Genomic DNA, 20,453 nt, shown 5'->3' on the forward strand with positions numbered 1-20,453 from the left:
ATTGACCAAATGAAACCTGGTCTAAAGTCAACGTTTTTGTTTAAGAGCGCGTTAGTAATGTGGGTCCACAACATGCAACACTTTGTCCCGTAGATGGTCTGCTTGTGCGCTTTAACCTCGCGCACGAGCAGATCCGTTTCCTCGCTAGAGAAGCGTTTAGTTTTTCCGCTTGCAAATTCCGCCATGTAAATAGCGAAACCGCCATGGCGCGAGCGCAACTGGTTTTTAAAGGGAATGGGAGATGAGACTCTGATTGGTTTATTGCACGTTACGCCCAAAACACACCCATTACTCATTAAGAGAATAGGGACCACCCTTTTAGACCATGTGCCGGGAGCACCGACCATTTTTCCCGTCGTTAAACTAGCAAAAGTGGATTCGGACACGACCTAAGTGCACTTGAACTTTGTGCTTTAGACCATGCACTTAGATTGCTAAAAAAGGGCCCTTAGTAAAGTGGTTGAATAGGCATTCTTCTGAATTCTCTGTAATGGTGAAGATACAGCACCAGCTAGTGGTGAAGTTAAGTATCACTATTAGTACCTTGGAAATAGACTGTGGTACTGTTTGAGATCAAGCATTATTCAGCCAATTTTCGCGGGGGAAATCTTGTCATTTCAAATGGAATCCATGCAATAGGGAATTTCACATGAGGACAAACGATTTCCCCACACAGAATTCGCTAGCGGTTCAAGTTGGTCACATGGATTCGCCATGTTGACCAACAGAAAGCTGCTTGGTTTAAAAGTGACTTCTGTGTGAGCTGTGCTTCATATATAACTACACTATTGACAATGGACCCTTTTGCCTGCAACATTTTGTGAGCGCACCTTAAGACTAATTTTAATATTTTTCATTTTGGACATTGACTGATCAGACCTTGACCAAGGTTGTTTATTTTATTTTATGTGGTCTATAGCGGTCTCAAGACCATGACCACAAAAACAAGACTCCAACTCCAACAATGAGGCGAACATAACACAACTTTAGTTACTCCCGGAGTTACAATATCTCTTTAATAAACTATGTGCATTGGCTTCAACTAATAGTTAGTTATTGGTGTCTCAAGTGTATTGTCATTATGTATCGTACATAATTAGGAAAAGTGTAGTCCATCTGCATAAATAAAGTGGTACTGTAAGCCTCTTATGATTTATAAATGCTTGCACATTATGTTCGCACATTGCTCATTGTTAATACCTCAGGCATTGTTCAATTGTTTCATTGAAAGCTTGTGATCCTTTCTCACATTAGAACAGGGAATGAGATGTTCATTCTGGAAATAGCATTGCAATGATGTCACATACCACATGATGGACAGCAGGACGCAGGCCAGGAGCAGGTGGGTTGACCAGAGAAGGGTGGAGCAGGCCGCTGTGGGTTTACCCACTCGCGGTGCGGCCGAAGGCGGACCAGGGGTGGTTTCTGCCAGGGAAGAAGAAAATGGTCACTTTTTCAACAGGAAAGGGTTTGTATGTCCTTGGTTCAAGCACTATATACTGCATGGGTGAATGACTATCTATACATTTCTTTTTAAAAAAAGAAAAGAAAAAAAGAAATTCATATATACAATGTTTTGAATACAATTAGCATGTTTTAAATATATTATTAAATGTATTTTTTTTTGTGTGTGTTGGATTTAAAAAAAAAAATTATGTGGTGTGTGAACAAAAACAACACCACCCTGCAGACCCTCATCAAGGTCAAAAGTGCTGCATTGCCAAGAAAGTGCAAGAAGACACGAAAGGGAACTCAATTCGTTTCTCGCACGCTGTATGGGACGTGCCCAGAAATTAGCGTCTCAGACAGCGCGCAAATACCGAATTGAGCTCTCTTTCACATCTTCTTGTGCTTGAAAAGATATATTCAAACAAAATTATCTTGACATGTGTCCTTGTAAACATTGTCAGTTATGTCTTACGTTAACTTAAACAGTTGAGAAAGAAAACGCATGTGTATCAGTATATTGGATCTGTGCATTAGCTCTTAAAGTGACAAGAGCAGGAATATCAGGCTGCTGTCACTTTAAGAGCTAATGCACATATCCAATATACTGATACAAACACGTTTTCTGTGTTTTTAATTTGATTCGAACCACAAAAGACAATAAATAAATAAATAAATAAATAAATTTAAAAAAATCACTCACTGCTCTTGACTGAATAACCTTTGTAACTTTCTTTTAAGGATTAAAATGGCTATTACATTTTTTTTAAGTCACTGGTCATTGGCAGGTGTGGCAAAAAAGTTAGCTTTATGCTGTAAGGGAATAATGTTATTAAGCTAAACCACTTTTGCTTGATGTATAGACATTAAATGTAAAAAAACAAAAAAACAAAACAAACAAAAAATATCTGAAAATGAGAATAAAAAACAAAAACAAAAAACATTATAGATATTGGAAACCATGGAGAAAAACTCATTTGAAACTCCAAACTGTGACTGGTCACTTTAAATATCAGTTAGGCAGTCTCTTCCTGTTGTATTGGACGGGTCCTGGCCCAATAACTGGACCAGATTTTAAACCAAGAGTCAAAAGCCTGGTAACATGAGACATTCAACTTAATAAAATAAACCTTTTAATTCTAACTCACAATACAATATTGTTAGAACAATATGTTCAGTTAACTAAACATCTGCTCCACTACCGTTTGAACGTATTCATGTTGTGCAATTGTGAATGTCACAAGTGTAAGTAGATATTAGTTATTGTTTCAATATCACTTGTTTATTGTATTATTTGTGCAGTGTGACGATGTGTGAAATGACTCCCTAGAAAACATCTCAGATAAAGTAGAAAGACCTGTCTCGCACAATGACTCTCATCTCAAATTAAGTAAATAAAATGCTGAACTAACATGAGGCAATGGATGAATTATTACAAGGACGTTCTCCTGTTTTACCCAGGAGAAAAGAAAGAAAGCTTTTAGAGAGAGTGTTTTGACACGCGGCTCACACAACTACATGTAGCATGCATTTCTGCTGACTTCTTGATTCCTTCCTCCGTTCCAAGAACAGTTTGTAGAAACTCAATGCCGTCTGCTGGATCAAACCGAGCAGGGCAGCCGTCACTAGATATTACTTCTAATAACAGTCATAAAGTTGTCAGTGCTATTTATAAAACAAAATGTGCTTAGACTATCATAAGGGACTTCAAGACAAGATTCTCTTTGTCCGTCCCAAAATGGCTGTTGTACCAGTATTCGTAAATCCTAAACGTGGAAAAACTAAAACTGGGGTCAGTTAGTGACACTACTTTTGATTTGTCATCTCCTTTGACATGGTTTTGTGCGGCAGTAGTAGCTACACACTGCGTCATTGTCTTTTGTCCATTTCAAAACTCTCTCATGGCAATTTGTGACTATTTTACATTTTGGAAAATTGGTGGCTAATTCATATAGTTTTTCTAATGATTGTACATTTTTGTACGATTCACATCATATAGATCATATACAACATTTCCACCTCGTTACATAGTTACATTTTCCTGTAAGATCAGGTTGTCCATTTTATGACAGGTGGCGACCAGTGTTAAGGTGCAATACCGCCATCTACTGAGTTGGAGAGTCAACAAATTGGCGCAGGATTATTTTTTAAATCATATATGTCGTATCAGTGGTGGGCGAAGTACACAAATCAAATATTTGAGGAAAGGTACAGATAACATAATGGAGTAAAAATTGCCCACCACTCTGTAGCATTAACATATCATGAATATTTCATTCCTTAAATATCAGAGTTATCGTCAATACCGTATATTGCGACACCTCTAATGTGAACGATGGGATAGTGGTAGAATTTGTGAAATACATTGTCCAGTTAAAAACCTGAGCATTCATAGCTCAACTGGGGAGACATGACTGACAAAAAAACTTGTGGTTATTACGATGAGGTGGTATTCCAAATCCATTTACTAATATCATTCTATCATTTCACGGTAAAATATAATTTTCAGTGAGAAAAAAAGAGGAAGTCATGATTCAATCCATCAGGAAAGATTGGATGGTCAAAAGTGAGTCCAAGCAGAATCCAGACCTTTAAAGTGGATTATAAAGGACAACTCCCAGTTTTTTAAAAGCTTTTTGACTGAGATATGGAGGCTAAAGGCCAAGTTACAAAGAGAATATCAATGTATCCCATTTTGTTTTCTTTTGGATAACTTGGCATTTGAGGTAGGGTTGATTTTGAGTTCATACTGAACAGACATATGTGTCCCTCAAGGGGTTTTGCTGGTGTCCGATTAAATATGGCATCTACGTTATAATTTTCATTCATAAACTTAACAGAACCTGAAGTTAATTCATCATTAACCTCAGAGTGCATCAACTATTCATTTGTTGTTAAACCTCTCTGACAACAGAGGGCAGCGTGACTGTGAGATGCAGGGCTATAGACACTGTCTCCCCATTATCAGTCACTATTATTGTTTTATGAGGGAACAGAGATCACGGAGGCAGACAAAACTGTCATTACGGTGAATAGGAGAGTAGGCATACGGTTGACAGCTCAGGCATACGGTTGACAGCTCATGCATACCTGGGATAACGTCGCTCTCAGTGGTGGAGGTTATGGGTTTGGGTTCCTCCATCCAGGGGGTGGCGTGAACCGCCACGCTCCAGTCGCTCCAAGTGCCGATCTCCATGTCCTTGGCTGCCAGTTGGATGATGTACTCTTTCCCCGCGTAAGCGTCGGTAATGGTGTGGGAGGTGCTGTCGGAGAGCTCCACCTGTCAATCAATAACAAGAGAGCCAATCAGGGATATGGAACTTGTGGGAATGATGCGTGCTGTTGAGATGATTACAAATGAGACGTATGCGATGAAGAATGTTGAGGTGTTCATAGTGAAAGAGATTGGGTGGGTGAGGGCTCTTCCTGTTTGTGTGGTGCAGTGGACTTCCACACACATGAGGACCACCTGTAGACTCTTTGGTGTCTGAGGGTAATGAGGTTGAGAAGGTCACTTGACCACAACAGAGGAGGGGGCGCAAAGAGACTGGGAAGTCCCGTGCATGTCTTTGAGGAGAGGGGGAATTTGACTAATGCACTGCAGCTGAGGCCTGTGGAGGGAGATGAGTGATGGCAGAGACGGCCAAGCGCCTGTGACTCATCCCGCGCATCCATCACTGGCCTGTCCTGCACTGCCGAAGCTCCAGTCTGGAACTCCAAAGCATGTGCAGTTGCTCAATCTGTGCTTTTCTCGCTCTTTTTCTGTCATACAGCAGGACTAGGGGAAATTCACTACCATTTCACGAGTTGGAATTTGAATTAAATTGACCTTGACCCACAAGATGTTGAATTGGAATAACAGGAATATTTAATATAGTCACATAACAGAAAGGATGATGTACACTGATGCACATTTTCTCAACTAATAACACAATGTTTGAATACAAAATTGTTAGTTCCAGTTCTTGATTCTGATTGGTCAATAGCAGTGTTTTATTCACAATAAAACACGGCCATGACCGCGTCATCAAACGGTTAGCAACGTAAACATATGTTCTCATTGATATTTTTCATTGAAGCTTATAGAGTAGAGTATTGTGAGAGATTGAGTAAGCAAGTGTACCTGCATTTACAGTAGATATAGCATTTTCCTTCAGGTCAGTCCTATATTCGTAATAAAAATCTGTTTGAATGTCCGCTGCAATATCTTGACCTTTTAACAGGGTTTTCACGTGCCCTGACACGCTAATCATTTGTCAGCTGCGTCTTGCTTCTCTGTGTTCACAACAAGTTCAGTCCTTCCAATATAAAAAGTCCAATATTTGCGTTGTGCCTAACAACACCCTTCAGCCGTGACTTATTCACGATACAGCACAACCTCTCGTACCTTATTGCTTACTTATATAATTATAAAGCAGCATTTTACAAATGCGTAGTGAGTTATTTAAAATACCATCTGCAGCAGTTTGCTACCTCCATTTAAAATCAAATCAAATTCAGGAATTCAATTAAAATGTAACAGGCGTTCTCAGTTCAATTCTGACCGGTGCACAGCCCTCTCGCACTCATGCTTAGTAGAAATGAAACAGTGGGACAGAAGAATTACTTTGCCCACAAAGCAAGATCCTACTGCAGTAAAGTGCAGAGCATATTTTCTGAAGAATTGACTATTACTTCATTGCCTCCCAGGTCTCCTAAGTGTACAACACAGAGAAAGAGTGAGCAGGAAAATTGGGAGTGTGTTTGCTTGGAGACTCAGAGAATATCTCATCTGCACCTGAGCTGTTCAGAACAAAGACCAAAAGAGCTAGCACCGTCTGCAAGTCTTTCCATCTAGTGTGCGCAGACAAACACAGCCTGTGTGGCTGTTAGTCTCTGCATTTACATTTTAATTGAACTTTATCTTTCATAATTGGAAAAGAGAGCATTGCTCATTTCCCCAGTGCTCCTCAAAACCCACAAAACAAAAGCTGCATCCTTTTAATTTCAGACTAAACCACGTTCTCTGCGCTTTCCCACAAAGTGGCCACTGAGCACCTGGGCTGTCAAGCGTTTGATTCGATTATTATCAAACTGCAGCGTTTCGTCCATCTATTGTCCTATATTTATATATATTTATTATTGCCCTTGAATTGCAAATGTGTGCTTTTCATTACCAAATTCCCATTCACCTCAACAGCCGTTTTCCACCATCGGGCCAAACAGTTCTCGCGGCTTAACCGTTCCGTTTCGTGCTGATCCGGCCCAGCCGGGACGGATATGGTTTGGTTTTCCACAGTGGGGCTGATAACGGAGCTCTTTGGAATGTAATACAAATGCGGCAGTCGTTGCCTTGTTAACACAAGAGTTTACATATTGTATGAGATGTAAATAGTGACTGCATTATAGAGGATGATCAGGTATTTCTATTACTAACTTGTGTTTGTGATGTGATGTTTCCATCGCTCAAATGAGTGACGACGGCGCTACACATTTGACCAGTATGGTTCAGCACGGTTAGCCAGCCGTGTTGAGAATTCCGGGCCAAGAAGGGTTTCTAATCGTGCCTTGTTGAACCAAACTCACAAGTGAATAATAACGGGAACCGTTAACGTTTTGGTCCGATGGTGGAAAAGTGGCAAACGACAATTTCTCAGCTGTCATGGCTACTTTTAAATGGGCGCCATTGGAGAAATAATGGTGTAGTTACGGCCCCAATTAAACCCTCAACCAATGTTTCAACAATGGCAGGCGGAGAGAGTCTGAGAAATGTGTCAGGAAACTATTTTTTTTGCAATTTAGTTTGGTCAATTACATACATCAGCTGATTTGATTTGCAAGGCTGCTTTAAAACAATAGTTTCAGCCATTCAAAGAAAGGTCAATGCATATTTAATGTTTGATTCCACCTGTAATCCTGTTACACAAACCATTTCACAATTGCTGCCATTTTGCTGCCAAGCTGTCAACTCCCGAAACGGTAGCGGGAGTCAAAATGTCCTTTGTAACCCCTGTACTTTTAAGACACTAGGCTATAAATCCACAAATAAAACACTACCATCGGTTACAAATAACAAGTTCATGGAAATTCCTGCCTAAAATCAAACTTTAAAGGCTAAAAAAATTGATCAACAGATTCTTGTTTGTCTTTTTCTGGATCAGGTAACATTGCACATAGTGCAGAGAGAGAGAGAGAGAGAGAGAGAGAGAGAGAGAGAGAGAGAGAGAGAGAGAGAGAGAGAGAGAGAGAGAGAGAGAGAGAGAGAGAGAGAGAGAGAGAGAGAGAGAGAGAATTGAATTTTGAAAAAACTTTAATTCACAAGTAGCCAAAAATTACAATCACCTTTTTAACAAACAACAGTGTGTATATAAATTAGGCTACTTACAATTTTTTTTTTTTTTTTTTTTTTTTTTTTTTTTAGAAGCAAAAGATTAAATCATCCTCAATTACTGTACACAACCCATCATGACTGCACCATCTCATTTTAAAAGTGGAAAGATCATTCATGTCATTGTAAAATCTGAAATCAATCAGCATTCTTGCTTTGACTAAAGATCTAAAAACCAGAATCACATCATCATTACACCCTTTCTCTATTTTACTTTTTCTACTCATATAAATTGCCAATTTGGCTTGACCAAAAATAAAATTCAACAATTGAAACTCTATACGTTTTTTCTGCACATACTTAAAACCAAATATAAAGGTTTCTGGATGAAAAATCTCATTGAACTTATCACACATTTCTTGAACCAACACAAATAAAGGCGTAAGCCTAGAACAGTACACAAAAGCATGAAAAACAGTCTCCTTTTGAAGACAAAACGGACAGCCAGGGTTTTTACTCACATCCAAAACAGAAATAAAAGAGTTGACTGCAATAGCCCCGTGCAGAATTCTCCACTGCAAATCACCCGTTTTTTTTAGTAATGGTGTTTTGTATAGCACTCTCCATTCAGGTTTTACATCATTGCATACTTTAAAAACTGACCGCCAAGGGGTATCAATTCTTTTGTCAAGCATTTTTTTGTTCAGAATAAGAACACACATTTTATACAGATCTTTACCTTTACAAGAAAAAAAATCAACTGAAAGGAAACCTTCTAGTTTAAAAAAAAAAACCTGAACACTCTTCGAAATTCGGCTGGATTAGCACACATGGAAACAGGTCATCACTATCAGGGATACTAGCCCCTGAAAAAAAATCTTTCAATATCAAATTTTCTTCACTTGTAAAGGTTTCTTTTAACTTGTTTACAAAACGTGTCATCAAGCGTATAGATCTTAGTCCAAGTTTTTTTGTAACAGCCTCTATGTCCTTAAAATGAGGCCCAGTTAAGGCCACTAAATGGCTCAACACCACCACTCCTGAGTTCTGTAGCACCTTACTGAAATCCTGCAGAAATGTGGAAGAGGAAATGTCCAATCTAGCTTTGAAAATCAAAGGTTCATTCAATAGCCAGTAAATGGAATGGAAGTTCTCAGTCTTTAGGATGTAAAAAATACTCCAAACTTTAAAAAGGTTCTGATAAAAAGAAGACAGATGCGAGAGGTCCATACTTTTGGGGTCCATCAAAAAAAGGGCTTTATCCAGAGCAAAGCCTCCAACAGTACGTAGTAAAGCACAACTAATGGCCCTCCAGCTTACATTCACTGGCCCATCGAGAAGTCTTTGTATAAAAAGTAGCCGAAACGTTGCAATTCTGCTTTGTAGATGAATTAAACCCTGACCACCTTCTTCTTTAGGTAGATACAAGATGCTCTGTGGGATCCAATGAAGTTTATCCCAAAAAAAGTCAACAAAGGTCGCTTGAATTTCTGCCATTAACTTTGCGGGGGGATCAATACATGCCAGTCTATGCCAAAGCAGTGATGCAACCAAATTATTGACAATGAGTGTTCTACCTCTATAAGACATGTCAGGTAAAAGCCATTTCCATTTATCGAGACGACCTTTTACCTTCTGTAACATTCCATCCCAATTTTTTTGCACAACATTTTCATCTCCCAAAAACACCCCAAGATATTTTAAACCACCTCTACTCCAACATAAACCTTCAGGAAGAGTGGGTTCCCCCTCCTTCCATGCTCCTAATAAATAGGCCTCACTTTTTTTCCAATTTATTTTTGCTGAGGAGCATTTTTCAAAATCTTCTAATAATTTAGATAAAACCTGTATGTCATTTTGTCCATTGATTAAAATTATAATATCATCAGCATACGCTGATAAACAAAAATTAAAATTACAATTTGGTATTCTCAAACCATCCAAACTCTTCCTGATTTGTTGAAGTAGTGGTTCAATTGCAAGAGAGTATAGCATTCCTGACAATGGACATCCTTGTCGGATTCCTCTATTAACCTTGAATGGAGCACACAAAACACCATTCATTTTGATTACACTTTCAATGTCACAATATAGATTTTTCACCATACCTAAAAAATTCTCTTTGAAACCAAAAACCTCTAGAGTATTCCATAAATATGAGTGTTCAACTCGATCAAAAGCTTTTTCTTGATCAAGGGACAGCAAACCGCAATTGATATTAAATATTTCAGAAACCTGTATAATATCTCTAATAAAAGAAACATTGTCAAAAATTGACCTTGTAGGCACACAATAAGACTGATCAGCATGGATCACCTGCCCCATTACCCTGGCCAATCTATTTGCCAATGTTTTTGAGACTAACTTATAGTCACTGCACAAGAGTGAGACTGGCCTCCAGTTTTTAATCTCGGTGAGATCTCCTTTTTTTGGCAGAAGGGTAACCACTGCTCTTCGGCAGCTCAACGGCAGCCCGCCCTCCAGCAAACCGTCGTTGAGCACCTCCAGCAGATCAGCTCCAATCTGTGACCAAAACGTTTTTAGAAAATCGACCGGTATCCCATCTATTCCAGGAGTTTTTCCGGACTCCATACTCTGGAGTGCTTCATGGAGTTCTCCTAAAGTTAGGGAACTCTCCAGGTCATTTTTTGATTCTTCTGAGATCTTGGGTAAGCTTTCACCCAAAAACCGTTCTCCACTTTCTAGCCTACCCTCACTCTTATACAGGGACTGATAAAAACTCACTGCCTTCTCACGAACCTCTCTAGGGTTTGTTAATAAGTTACCATCCTCGGAACGTAAGGCATGAATTATACGCTTTTGCCCATTTTTTCTTTCATGGCCAAAAAAATATTTGGAAGGTGCATCCATCTGATCAACATTAAAAAATTTAGCACGGACCAAAGCCCCTTGTGCTTTATAGTCTATTAATTCTTTGAGCTCAGCTTTTTTCTTTAAAAAGGTTTCCAAATAAATACTATCGCTTGAGGTTTGAGTCAATTCCTGTAAATCCATTATTTGTTTTTTTAGCGACTCCAATGAATGAGTTAAATCTTTTGTGACATTTTTAGTGTATTGCTGTGTAAACTGTTTTATTTGTACTTTGCCATAGTCCCACCATTGCTGCAGGGAATTAAAAGATGACTTTGTTTTTTTAAACTCCTTCCAAAAAAACTCAAAAGATTCTATAAAAAACTTATCATTTAGAAGACTTGTATTAAAGTGCCAGTATGCGCTTTTGAATCTAAATGTATTCAAAAAGAATTTACAACTCACTAAATGGTGATCAGAAAACGATACTGGCGTGATATAGCATTTATTAAACATGTTCAATTGATGCTTAAAACCATACAGTCTGTCTAATCTAGCTAAAGATAAATTATTATCATGTGTATGAGCCCATGTATACTGTCTTTCATTTCCATTCAGAGCTCTCCAAACATCACACAAATCATATTTTTCAATTAAATGAACAAGACGTTTACGTGAGGCCATGTGGGGTTCAACATGATTTCGGTCTCGATCACATTCAGTACAATTAAAATCACCACCTACAAATAGTAAATCTTCTGTACGACAATTTTGTAAGGTTGAGCAAAGGGTGTCTAAAAATAACAGTCTTTCCACAGGTACAATTGGAACATAGATGCAAATCAAAACAAGAACAAAACTTTGAAAAGTAGCTCGAACTTTTAACAATCGACCTTTTATAATTTCATCAACATCGTAAGAAATTGGTTTAAACTTCTTACTAAATAAAATAGCAACTCCGCCACTTAAAGTAGAGTTATGGCTTAAAACAAGTGTTCCATTGAACTCTTTCATCCAATCAATCACATTATCTGAGCTACTATGTGTCTCTTGTAAAAATGCTATATCTATATTTTTCTGTTGCATTTCCTCAAAGATATTTGCTCTTTTCTTAAAATTCCTTGCACCATTTACATTTAAAGAAGCGAGATGTACTTCACTCATCAAAAGAAAAGTTAGATAGAAAAGATACACTCCATGATGCCAAAAAAAGGAGCTATCTCTATTCTTTATTTCACTTGGCATCTTTATTTAGGGCATTGTTAGTGTTCCTCACAATTTTTTTAAGTCTATAAACTTCCTTGTTGGTAAAGCAATCTCCGTCCATAAAACTCTTTGCTTTATCAGCAAACTGTTTTAGGTCAGGGAAATAATCTTTTACCCTTACTCCTCTCTTGTTTTTCGTCGATCTTAAAAACAATTTTATATCCTCAAGTTCGTAGCTACGATCCACAACTTCACTTTGAGAAAAATTCACGCTACATTCTGAGGAATCACTGTCACTCTCGGTGTCTTGTGTCTCGTTTACGTCATCAATTTTGCTAATTTTTGCCTCTAAAAAATTATTTTTTTTTCTTCTTTTTTTAGGCATCTTAAAAAGGTTCTCTTGCTCCGTCAACTTTGCTTCACTAGTTTCACTTATAGCCGTTTGATTCTGTTCATCATTTCTGCTGTCTTTTTGGTTATCAGACAGAGAAACCATACTCGACAACTCACTAGAAACCGTAACTACGGATGCAATATTAGGACACGACTCAGTTTGCTCATTCGGAGCTGTGGCTAACTCAGCCTCAGACTCCCCCGGAGGATTTTCTAAACTTTCTGTCACAACCGAGCCTCCACTTGGCACAGCTGTCTCCATTTCACCGTTACTTTCCTCACCCTGCCGAACCATTCTATTCTCATTTTCTTTCTCCCCTTCATTATTTTTATTCGGGCAATTTCGGATTAAATGTCCCATTTTTCCACATCCGAAACACTTAGTCTTACCAGTAGTGACAAAAATGGTATAACTAAAATCCTCAATACGAAAATTTAGCGATAGATCCAGATCTGCGTCATCTGGAATGACCATGTAAACAAAACGCCTGAAAGAAACTATATGTTTCAATAACGGTGATTCACTGCTGATCGGTATCTTTTTAATTGGAGACACTAGCTTACCATAGCGAGACAATGCTTGAGTTAAGATCTCATCACTCACAAAAGGAGGTATGTTTGAAAGTGTTACTCTTTTGGCAGGCAACGAAAGGGGTAGCACTGACACAAATTCTCCACTAACTACAATTCCCCGCTCTACCAACTCATTAGCTTTTTCTACACTGTCCAAAAAAACCACTAAAGCATTATTCATCCTAGAAGCGGACAAAACACCTGAGTGTCCAACCACCTCTCCAACAGCCAAGCAACAGTCCTCTATGCTCACCGCGGACGTCACCTTTACTGCGTGACGTCTCGTAAGTGAGCACAAACCCTGCACCCGCTGGGCCGACATGCTTCCCAAAAAACGGACAGCACACGGCCCTACTACAACACTAAATAACAGAACACAAGCAGAAAAAAGCAGCGTAGAGAGAAAAAAAGGAGAAAAATCACTCACAGCATTCAGCACCACTCAGCCCCGCCGCTCACACCTCACACCCAACACTCACACCGGAAGCGGAGAGAGAGAGAGAGAGAGAGAGAGAGAGGGGAAGACGGATATAAAGAATAGTCTGAGACATAATATTAGAGAGAGCTATTTATATAGCCGTATTATTATGTATCAAATACTCTCTGACCCTCATACATGGCTACGCCTCGACAATCCAAGACGCCTCACTGTATTCTGGGCCTCGTTCAGTGCCGCCAAAGCTCATAAATGAGATTAGATGTAAGTTGTGTCATCGGAACAACGAGAAGAGGATTTCTCTCTTACGTTGTGTATTGCAATCAGTGAATCAGTGAAACAATGAAACAGCTGCACACTGGGTATATACGAGACAAGATAAAAGCTATATTTCCATGTAAATCTGAGCTTTTGTCCCAACCAGCCTATTGGTTTCTAAATTTATTTGGTCCAAAATCCACATGTAACTGTATATTAAACATTAAAGTCAAATGTTGACATCAAAATCGATGCTATTTACTTTCATAATACATGTTCTAGGTCTTGAATTATTTATTGGTACATGTTATTCCTGAGATAAACACCTGTACACTAATTTCTGATGAAATAAAAAAAATGAAATCCTCCCCTACTTCTACACTGGTTGTGAACTCCATTTCATGTTGACTTTAACACATTCACATTGGCTGTGATTTCTGTGTAGGCTTTTTGCTTCTAGTTGTTATTGGTAACTGAAACCAAAAACAATTAAAAATATTTTCTGATAATTGAAATAAGATAAAATATGAATATTAGATGAACACCTTAAACAAAAAAAAAAAAAAAAAAGCACAAATGCTGCTTTGACAAATAACTGAAATGAATACATTTGAGTACTAAAATTACTAACCTAAAACTGTAATACAAATAAATTAAGCTATATAGAATACCCCCCCCCCCCCATTATTATTACAAATTATACAAATTACAAAAAACACATAACAAAATTAGTCAAACTTAAACCAAAATCAAAAAGCTAATTCCAAATATTAATAAATACTACAGTATATTATTTATACTATAATATAAATAATACTAGACTTATTAGAAATATTGTGTATTGTATAACACACAAAATGTGGTGTGGTCATGTGTTTTAATGCATGTAATTATTATGGATTACAAATGTGGTTACAATTATACATTAGAACTCAGAACTGATTATAAGACTTCATAAATGCTTAATAATGCATTTATAACATTTATATTTAAAGGCTTCATAGAAACTGTTAATGTTTAGAATAATCATTATTACTTACATATGTAGGATATTATAGATACTTAGTATATAAATATTAGAACATTGGGATATTAATATGAGCTACAGTGCAATAAACATGAGAAATCACTACATGATTACTATTCAGCATATTTTGAACCCCACTGCAACTACGCTGACATCTTTTGGTATAAAGCACTCATAAGCAATTCCAACTAAGATATAGAAAATGACTGAAGATTTCTGACTTGCATGTTAGGCAACTGAGCAGCAAATGGATCTGCCAGACTCCCAGCAGTCACTGCTGGCTGATTACTGCCACCATGCTGAGATATACTCTGCCCACTTCCCTTCACTCGCGCCTCCAGCCCAGCTGTGCTTAAAGCTGACGGCAGCGGAGTGCGGCGCTCCACACCTGATGCCGGCTTGACCAAACACCAAAGCCTGTAAACAGCTTCTGTTGATGCTATATCAGTGAAAGGGTACAAGGCCAGCAGGTGCAAGTACGATTTCGGACAGTTTTCTTTCAAAAGTGTTTTAGAGTAGTTGTTTACAGTGTTCAGGATGGGAACTTGGCCCTTCTTGTATCTCTCATTCTTTTAAAATCCCTTGTTTGCCGTCATTTCGTCAGATATATATTTCCGATTCTTCCGTTATTGAAATTTTAAACCCTGACCTTGCAGAACCTTTGAGACTGAAACTGGAAGCTGCATTCACAAGTATTTAGGGTTACACTTTATTTTAAGGTGTCATTGTTACAGTGTAACTATATATTTAAGTACTGAGTAATATTAATCAACTACATGTATTTAGGGTTTATGCTACTCTGAATAATGCCTGAACTTCGTATTTTGAGCACTTCTTGCGTTGTTTTTGCTTCTTCATGATGACTCGCTTAATTTAGTCCTAATTTGTAAGTCGCTTTGGATAAAAGCGTCTGCTAAATGACTAAATGTAAATGTAAATGTACTTTCTATAGGGTTAGGGTATAGGATTAGGGTTTGGTTGAGGGTTAGTTGCATGTAAGTATGCATAATTTCCTGTTATTACTATGGTAAGTACATGTAACATATGTAAAAAGTACACTGTAATATAAAGTGTTAACATATTTAGTATGGTCTGGTAAGTACACAGTCTTTTTAATGACTCGGAAATGTCCGACCTTAAATAATGCATACAGGAAATGATTTTAATAATTTGCTAAAACTTTACAATAAGATCCCATTAGTTAACGTTAGTTAATACATTGACCTGCAATGAGGAATACATTGTCATATTTATTCATCTTTTTTAATGTTAGTTAATAAAAATACAACTGTAAGTTCATGTTAGCTCAGGTCCATTAAATAATAATAAAAAATACAACTTTTGATTTTAATAATGTATTAGTAAATGTTGAAATTAACATTAAGATGCTTTAGAAGTGTATGTCATTGTTAGTTCATGTTAATGCAGTTAAAGGAATAGTTCATTTCAAAATGAAAATTATGTCATAATTTACTCACCCTCAAGTTGTTTCAAACCTGTATGAGTTTCTTTCTTCTGCTGAACACAAAATAAGATATTTTGAAGAATGTCGGTAACCAGACACTTGATGAACCCCACTGACTTCCATAGTAGGAAAAAAAATACTATGGAAGTCAATGGAGTTAATCAACTGTTTAGTTATCCATATTCTTCAAAATATGTATACATCCATATATCCTCTTTCAGCAGAAGAAAGAAATTCATACAGGTTTGAAACAACTTGAGGGTGAGAAAATGATGACAGAATTTTCATTCTGAAGTGAACTATTCCTTTAATTAATGTTAAAAACAGAACCTTAGTGCTACCAATAATTGTAATAATAAATGAAGAGTTCAGATGCAAAAGCCTCTAAGTGCCATCTGACATTTTCTTCTAGAATAATCATTTCTATCAAGCTTGCATATTTAAATTCAGTAATTTCACTTAAATGGTAATGAAAATGACCTATTAATTGTCATTTAAGTGAAATTATTGAACTTAAATATATGAGCTTGATAAAAATGATCATTCTAGAAGAAAATTTCAGATGGCACTTAGAGGCTTTTGCATCTGAACTCTTCAAATACTGGATGTCTGTGGCCCGGTCAAAAGATTCATACAGCACCAGATTTAACTATTCAAAGTCTACAAGTGGCCTTTTTGATGTGATTGGAGTGTTAACAAGTTCTCACTCACCAAAATATGCTCTCAAATATGCTATCCCTCCACAGCACCAGATTCTTAAAAAAACATTACACTTCCATTTCCTGAGCCAAAACCGAGTGTGGAGCGACTCATTACGGCACTTTAATTCAGCTTTTTATCTTCAAAGGCTCCAGTCTTGAAAAGGAAATGTGTGGCTGTATCTGGACACTTGAGCATTACATTTGAAGGACTAATTTCATTAGCACTTACAACTTCCCTCATTTTGTCAGATACAACCCTCTCTTTTTTTCTTGATGTGTCCATTGACATCACTACAGGAAGTCTAGAGGAAGAGGAAGCGTTCAAACTCAGTATCACAGATCATTGACGACTAATTCCAGCTAACGGCTTCCAGATCCAACGCCCATCTTCTCCAAACGGCGGCTCACATCACTGAGAGTGCAAACAAACAGTGTTAATTCTCAAAGTAACTGATTTAGAAATTGTGGTTCGCTAAGTATGTGCATTAACCTGAATTGCTTTTAATGATGGTTTGGAATGCACACTGAGGGAAGTGTTTGTGCCGTTCCAAGAACACATGCAGATTTTGGAGGAACAGATGGGAATAAACTAGCCAACCGATTAAAGTCATTCCATTCCGGGTTTTTTGTTTTGTTTTGTTTAACTGAATGCAAATACTGCCGTGTTCTATAGGATGTAATCCGTAAACAAAGAATTAGGGAATGGCAAGCGAAATGCCAAAAGAACAGTTAAAGACTAGCTCAATAAAAGGAGTGCTAATGTGGTCCAATTCAGTTTAATCCCTGAGTAAACACAAGCTTCCCTCAGGGGTCGAAGTCCACGGTTCCAAGTCGCCAAATTCACGCAAAGTACCAACGCAGTGTCCCATTTGTCTTTTGCTATTCATGCAACATGAGCACTTATGAAATATGCACGAGATCTGAACAGCATCTCAATAAATAAATAATTGATATTATCCCCTGAATGGACAGAACAAGAGAGACAAAAAATAAAAACATAAAAAATGACTTTGTTTAATAGATTCTAATGTCTATTTACTTTGTGTCTGGTTTCATGGTTTCATTATCCAGTATTTTTTTTTTTTCATGTTTTTTCATCTTTTAGGATTTTCATTTTAAGCTCAAAGTCATTTTATCTGAATATAAATGAATGCATTAAATAAAAATTACGGACATTTTATAATCTGTTTGTGTATCTGTGCACACAGTTTTCACAGTGGTGCCATAGGAGAACCATTTTTGGTTCCACAAAAAATCTTTCAGTGAACATTTCTCAAAAAGAACCCTTTTTTTGTGTGTGAAGATTATTTTAATAATCTAAAGAAAATGTTTTCCACTATCAAGAACCTTTGGTGCAATGGAAAGGTTCTATTGATGTAGCGTATATGGCATAGCTTAAAGCAAAGATTGAAGGGTTTATTAAAAATCATATTCCAGTATTATTCACTAATTGCAGAAGTAATTAATTAATTTGAGTGAATCATTATTTGCGCAAAAAGTTAATATTGACTTATCTGTGGAACATAAAATAAGATATTTTGAAAAGTTTCTCAGGTCTGGAAGCAAATGATGACAGAATTTTCATTTTGTGGGGAACTATCCCTATAAATGAACAGTGTTGTAACAGTTCCCGATATTTTGTTACTCCTCAAGCCTCGATATAATGCCAGGTAATTCTCCAAGTATAACATCATCTCTTGATCTATTAATTGCATGTGAATGCTTTCAAGTTTCCTCTGGCATTGAAAGCTACACAATAGCACCTTCTTCATCTGTTGAGCTATATCAGCGGGGACATTATAAATTCATCCCATTTCTAAAAGGTGCTCAAAGGAGCAGCGCTCAGATCTTCCGCTCATTGTGTATTATCTACAGTATTTTCATCTTAGCATCAAAGATGGCTGTCGAAAACAGCTTAGCCTATACAGTGAGCCGAGGGGAGGCCCGGAGGAATGGGAGATTTGAACATTCTTGAGAGATTACATAAGGGAGGGCATGGTGACCCCTTTCTCCCTTCAGAATCCTGTCACCCTGTCCTGACTTAAGGCTTTTGGTATGGAAATCATGGCTTTAAGGGATGTGGATTCTTTTATTGGGGCCTGAAATTCTTGGGCTTTTTACTTGCCGTTGTGTATCCAAGGACAATTCAATATGAGTATCCTAGCGGAAAAAAGGCAACTTTTACAAATGTTTTTTTAAATCTTTGAGATCAATAGTTCTAAACTGGTGGGACAAAACCCCCCAAAAAATGGGTCACAGATCTGTTCTGATAGGGTCAGGCGGGGGAAAGAATGCTAAAGATACAAATAAAAGGAAACTAATGATAAATCATAGGCACAAAGGAAGATGAAACCAATGGAAGAATTCTAGGTAAGGTAGAAAATTAAAAGGTGAGGTAAATTGTGTGTAAAGTTTAAAATGAAAACGTCATAATGAGAGATAATGTGACAAATCATACCATATTACGTCACATAGCGAGATTTAAATTCACTGCAACATATCATACTGTGAGATATAGTCAAATAGCGAGAGTCACATTGTGACGTATAAAGAAATATTATTGTGAGATATAAAGTTGCAAAAATGTCTAGATATAATGCCATGCAACGAAATATTGTGAGAAAATCACACTTGTGAAAAATATTCACATTTTGAGCTATAAAGTCACATTACAAGACACAGTCACATCATGAAATACAGTCGCAGACATAAAGTCAGCATGAGAGTATGTCACATTTTGAGATGTAAAATCACATAACATTATTAGATATAAAGTCACACTATGAGATTTAATGTTGTGAAATAGTCACAATTGACTGCAACAGATAAAATCCCATTGTGAGACATATATAGTCACATTGCAAAATACAAAGTTGTAAGAGAGATATAAAGTCATACCGCAAGGTTTAAAGTCAAACTGTTAGATATAGTCACAAATGTGAGAAAAAAAGAAAAAACTTTGAGATATAACAATGTGTATATTTAACAATGAGATATAACAAGTGTGTGATTCTACCACATGTACATTTACTTGTACTTGCATATACACTGAAACTCACAATACTGACGTATTGACAGCATCTAAAACATAAATTATTTACATATGCTCAACTTTACAGACGTAGAAATCGAACAAATCCTTATTTATAAGTATTGAAATCATGCATTTTGTGTGTTCATGTGTTTTCAATTGCATTTATTAAATGTGGTTTATATGCTGTGGATGATAATAGAACCATAAAACACATTATAAAATTTACAAAAGTAATACATTTTAATCTTGCGCTGCTAATCTTTAGTATCCATACGAGAACAAACCAAAATTCCAGCCTTTATTCATTGATCTTCATCTCAACAGCGACCGAAAACGTCAAATTGTCAAATCCCGCTCTCGATATGAATAAAAAAATAGACGCATCAAGAAGCGTTACGACACGTTACGGCAGGGATCTAAAATGTCTCTATAAAATGGCAAAGATGCAACTATACAAACATCTATGTGATAGAAAAGATTCATAATTATTTCACGTTTTCTTAGCTGTAAATATGTAATAATGTTCACGTTTTAAATGTTGTCAATACCTCCAATTACAGCATCTATACAAACGTACAAAAATGTAGCTTACGTTTTGTACCGGTAAATGTTATGTACTAATACCTCGTATAAAGAATGAGACCAGACTGGATATAAAGTTGCAAATGCCATTGAAATATTTTTTTTTTTTAATGTTGTTTTTTACTCTAAGGTGTAAATGGGTTTTCATACAATATGCTTCCCATGCCTTTTGTTGTTCTTGTTCTTGTTGTTGTCCAAAATGGTCAATACCAAG

General features: G+C 37.0%; 1 protein-coding gene across 1 annotated transcript in view; it reads right to left on the bottom strand.

Moving 5' to 3' along the window:
* The window catches only part of cntfr (ciliary neurotrophic factor receptor), a 188,327-nt gene that overhangs the window by 5,126 nt on the left and 162,748 nt on the right, over positions 1-20,453 (bottom strand). Inside the window, exons 7-8 of the mRNA XM_082157694.1 lie at positions 4,537-4,726; positions 1,308-1,425 (exon numbers count right to left, since the gene is read on the bottom strand). Of these exons, the coding sequence (XP_082013820.1) occupies positions 1,308-1,425; positions 4,537-4,726 (308 nt within the window). The remainder of the gene's footprint in view (positions 1-1,307; positions 1,426-4,536; positions 4,727-20,453) is intronic.

The sequence above is a fragment of the Leuciscus leuciscus genome, assembly GCF_965113295.1.
Source record: "Leuciscus leuciscus genome assembly, chromosome: 24".
NCBI classification, from domain to species: domain Eukaryota; kingdom Metazoa; phylum Chordata; class Actinopteri; order Cypriniformes; family Leuciscidae; genus Leuciscus; species Leuciscus leuciscus.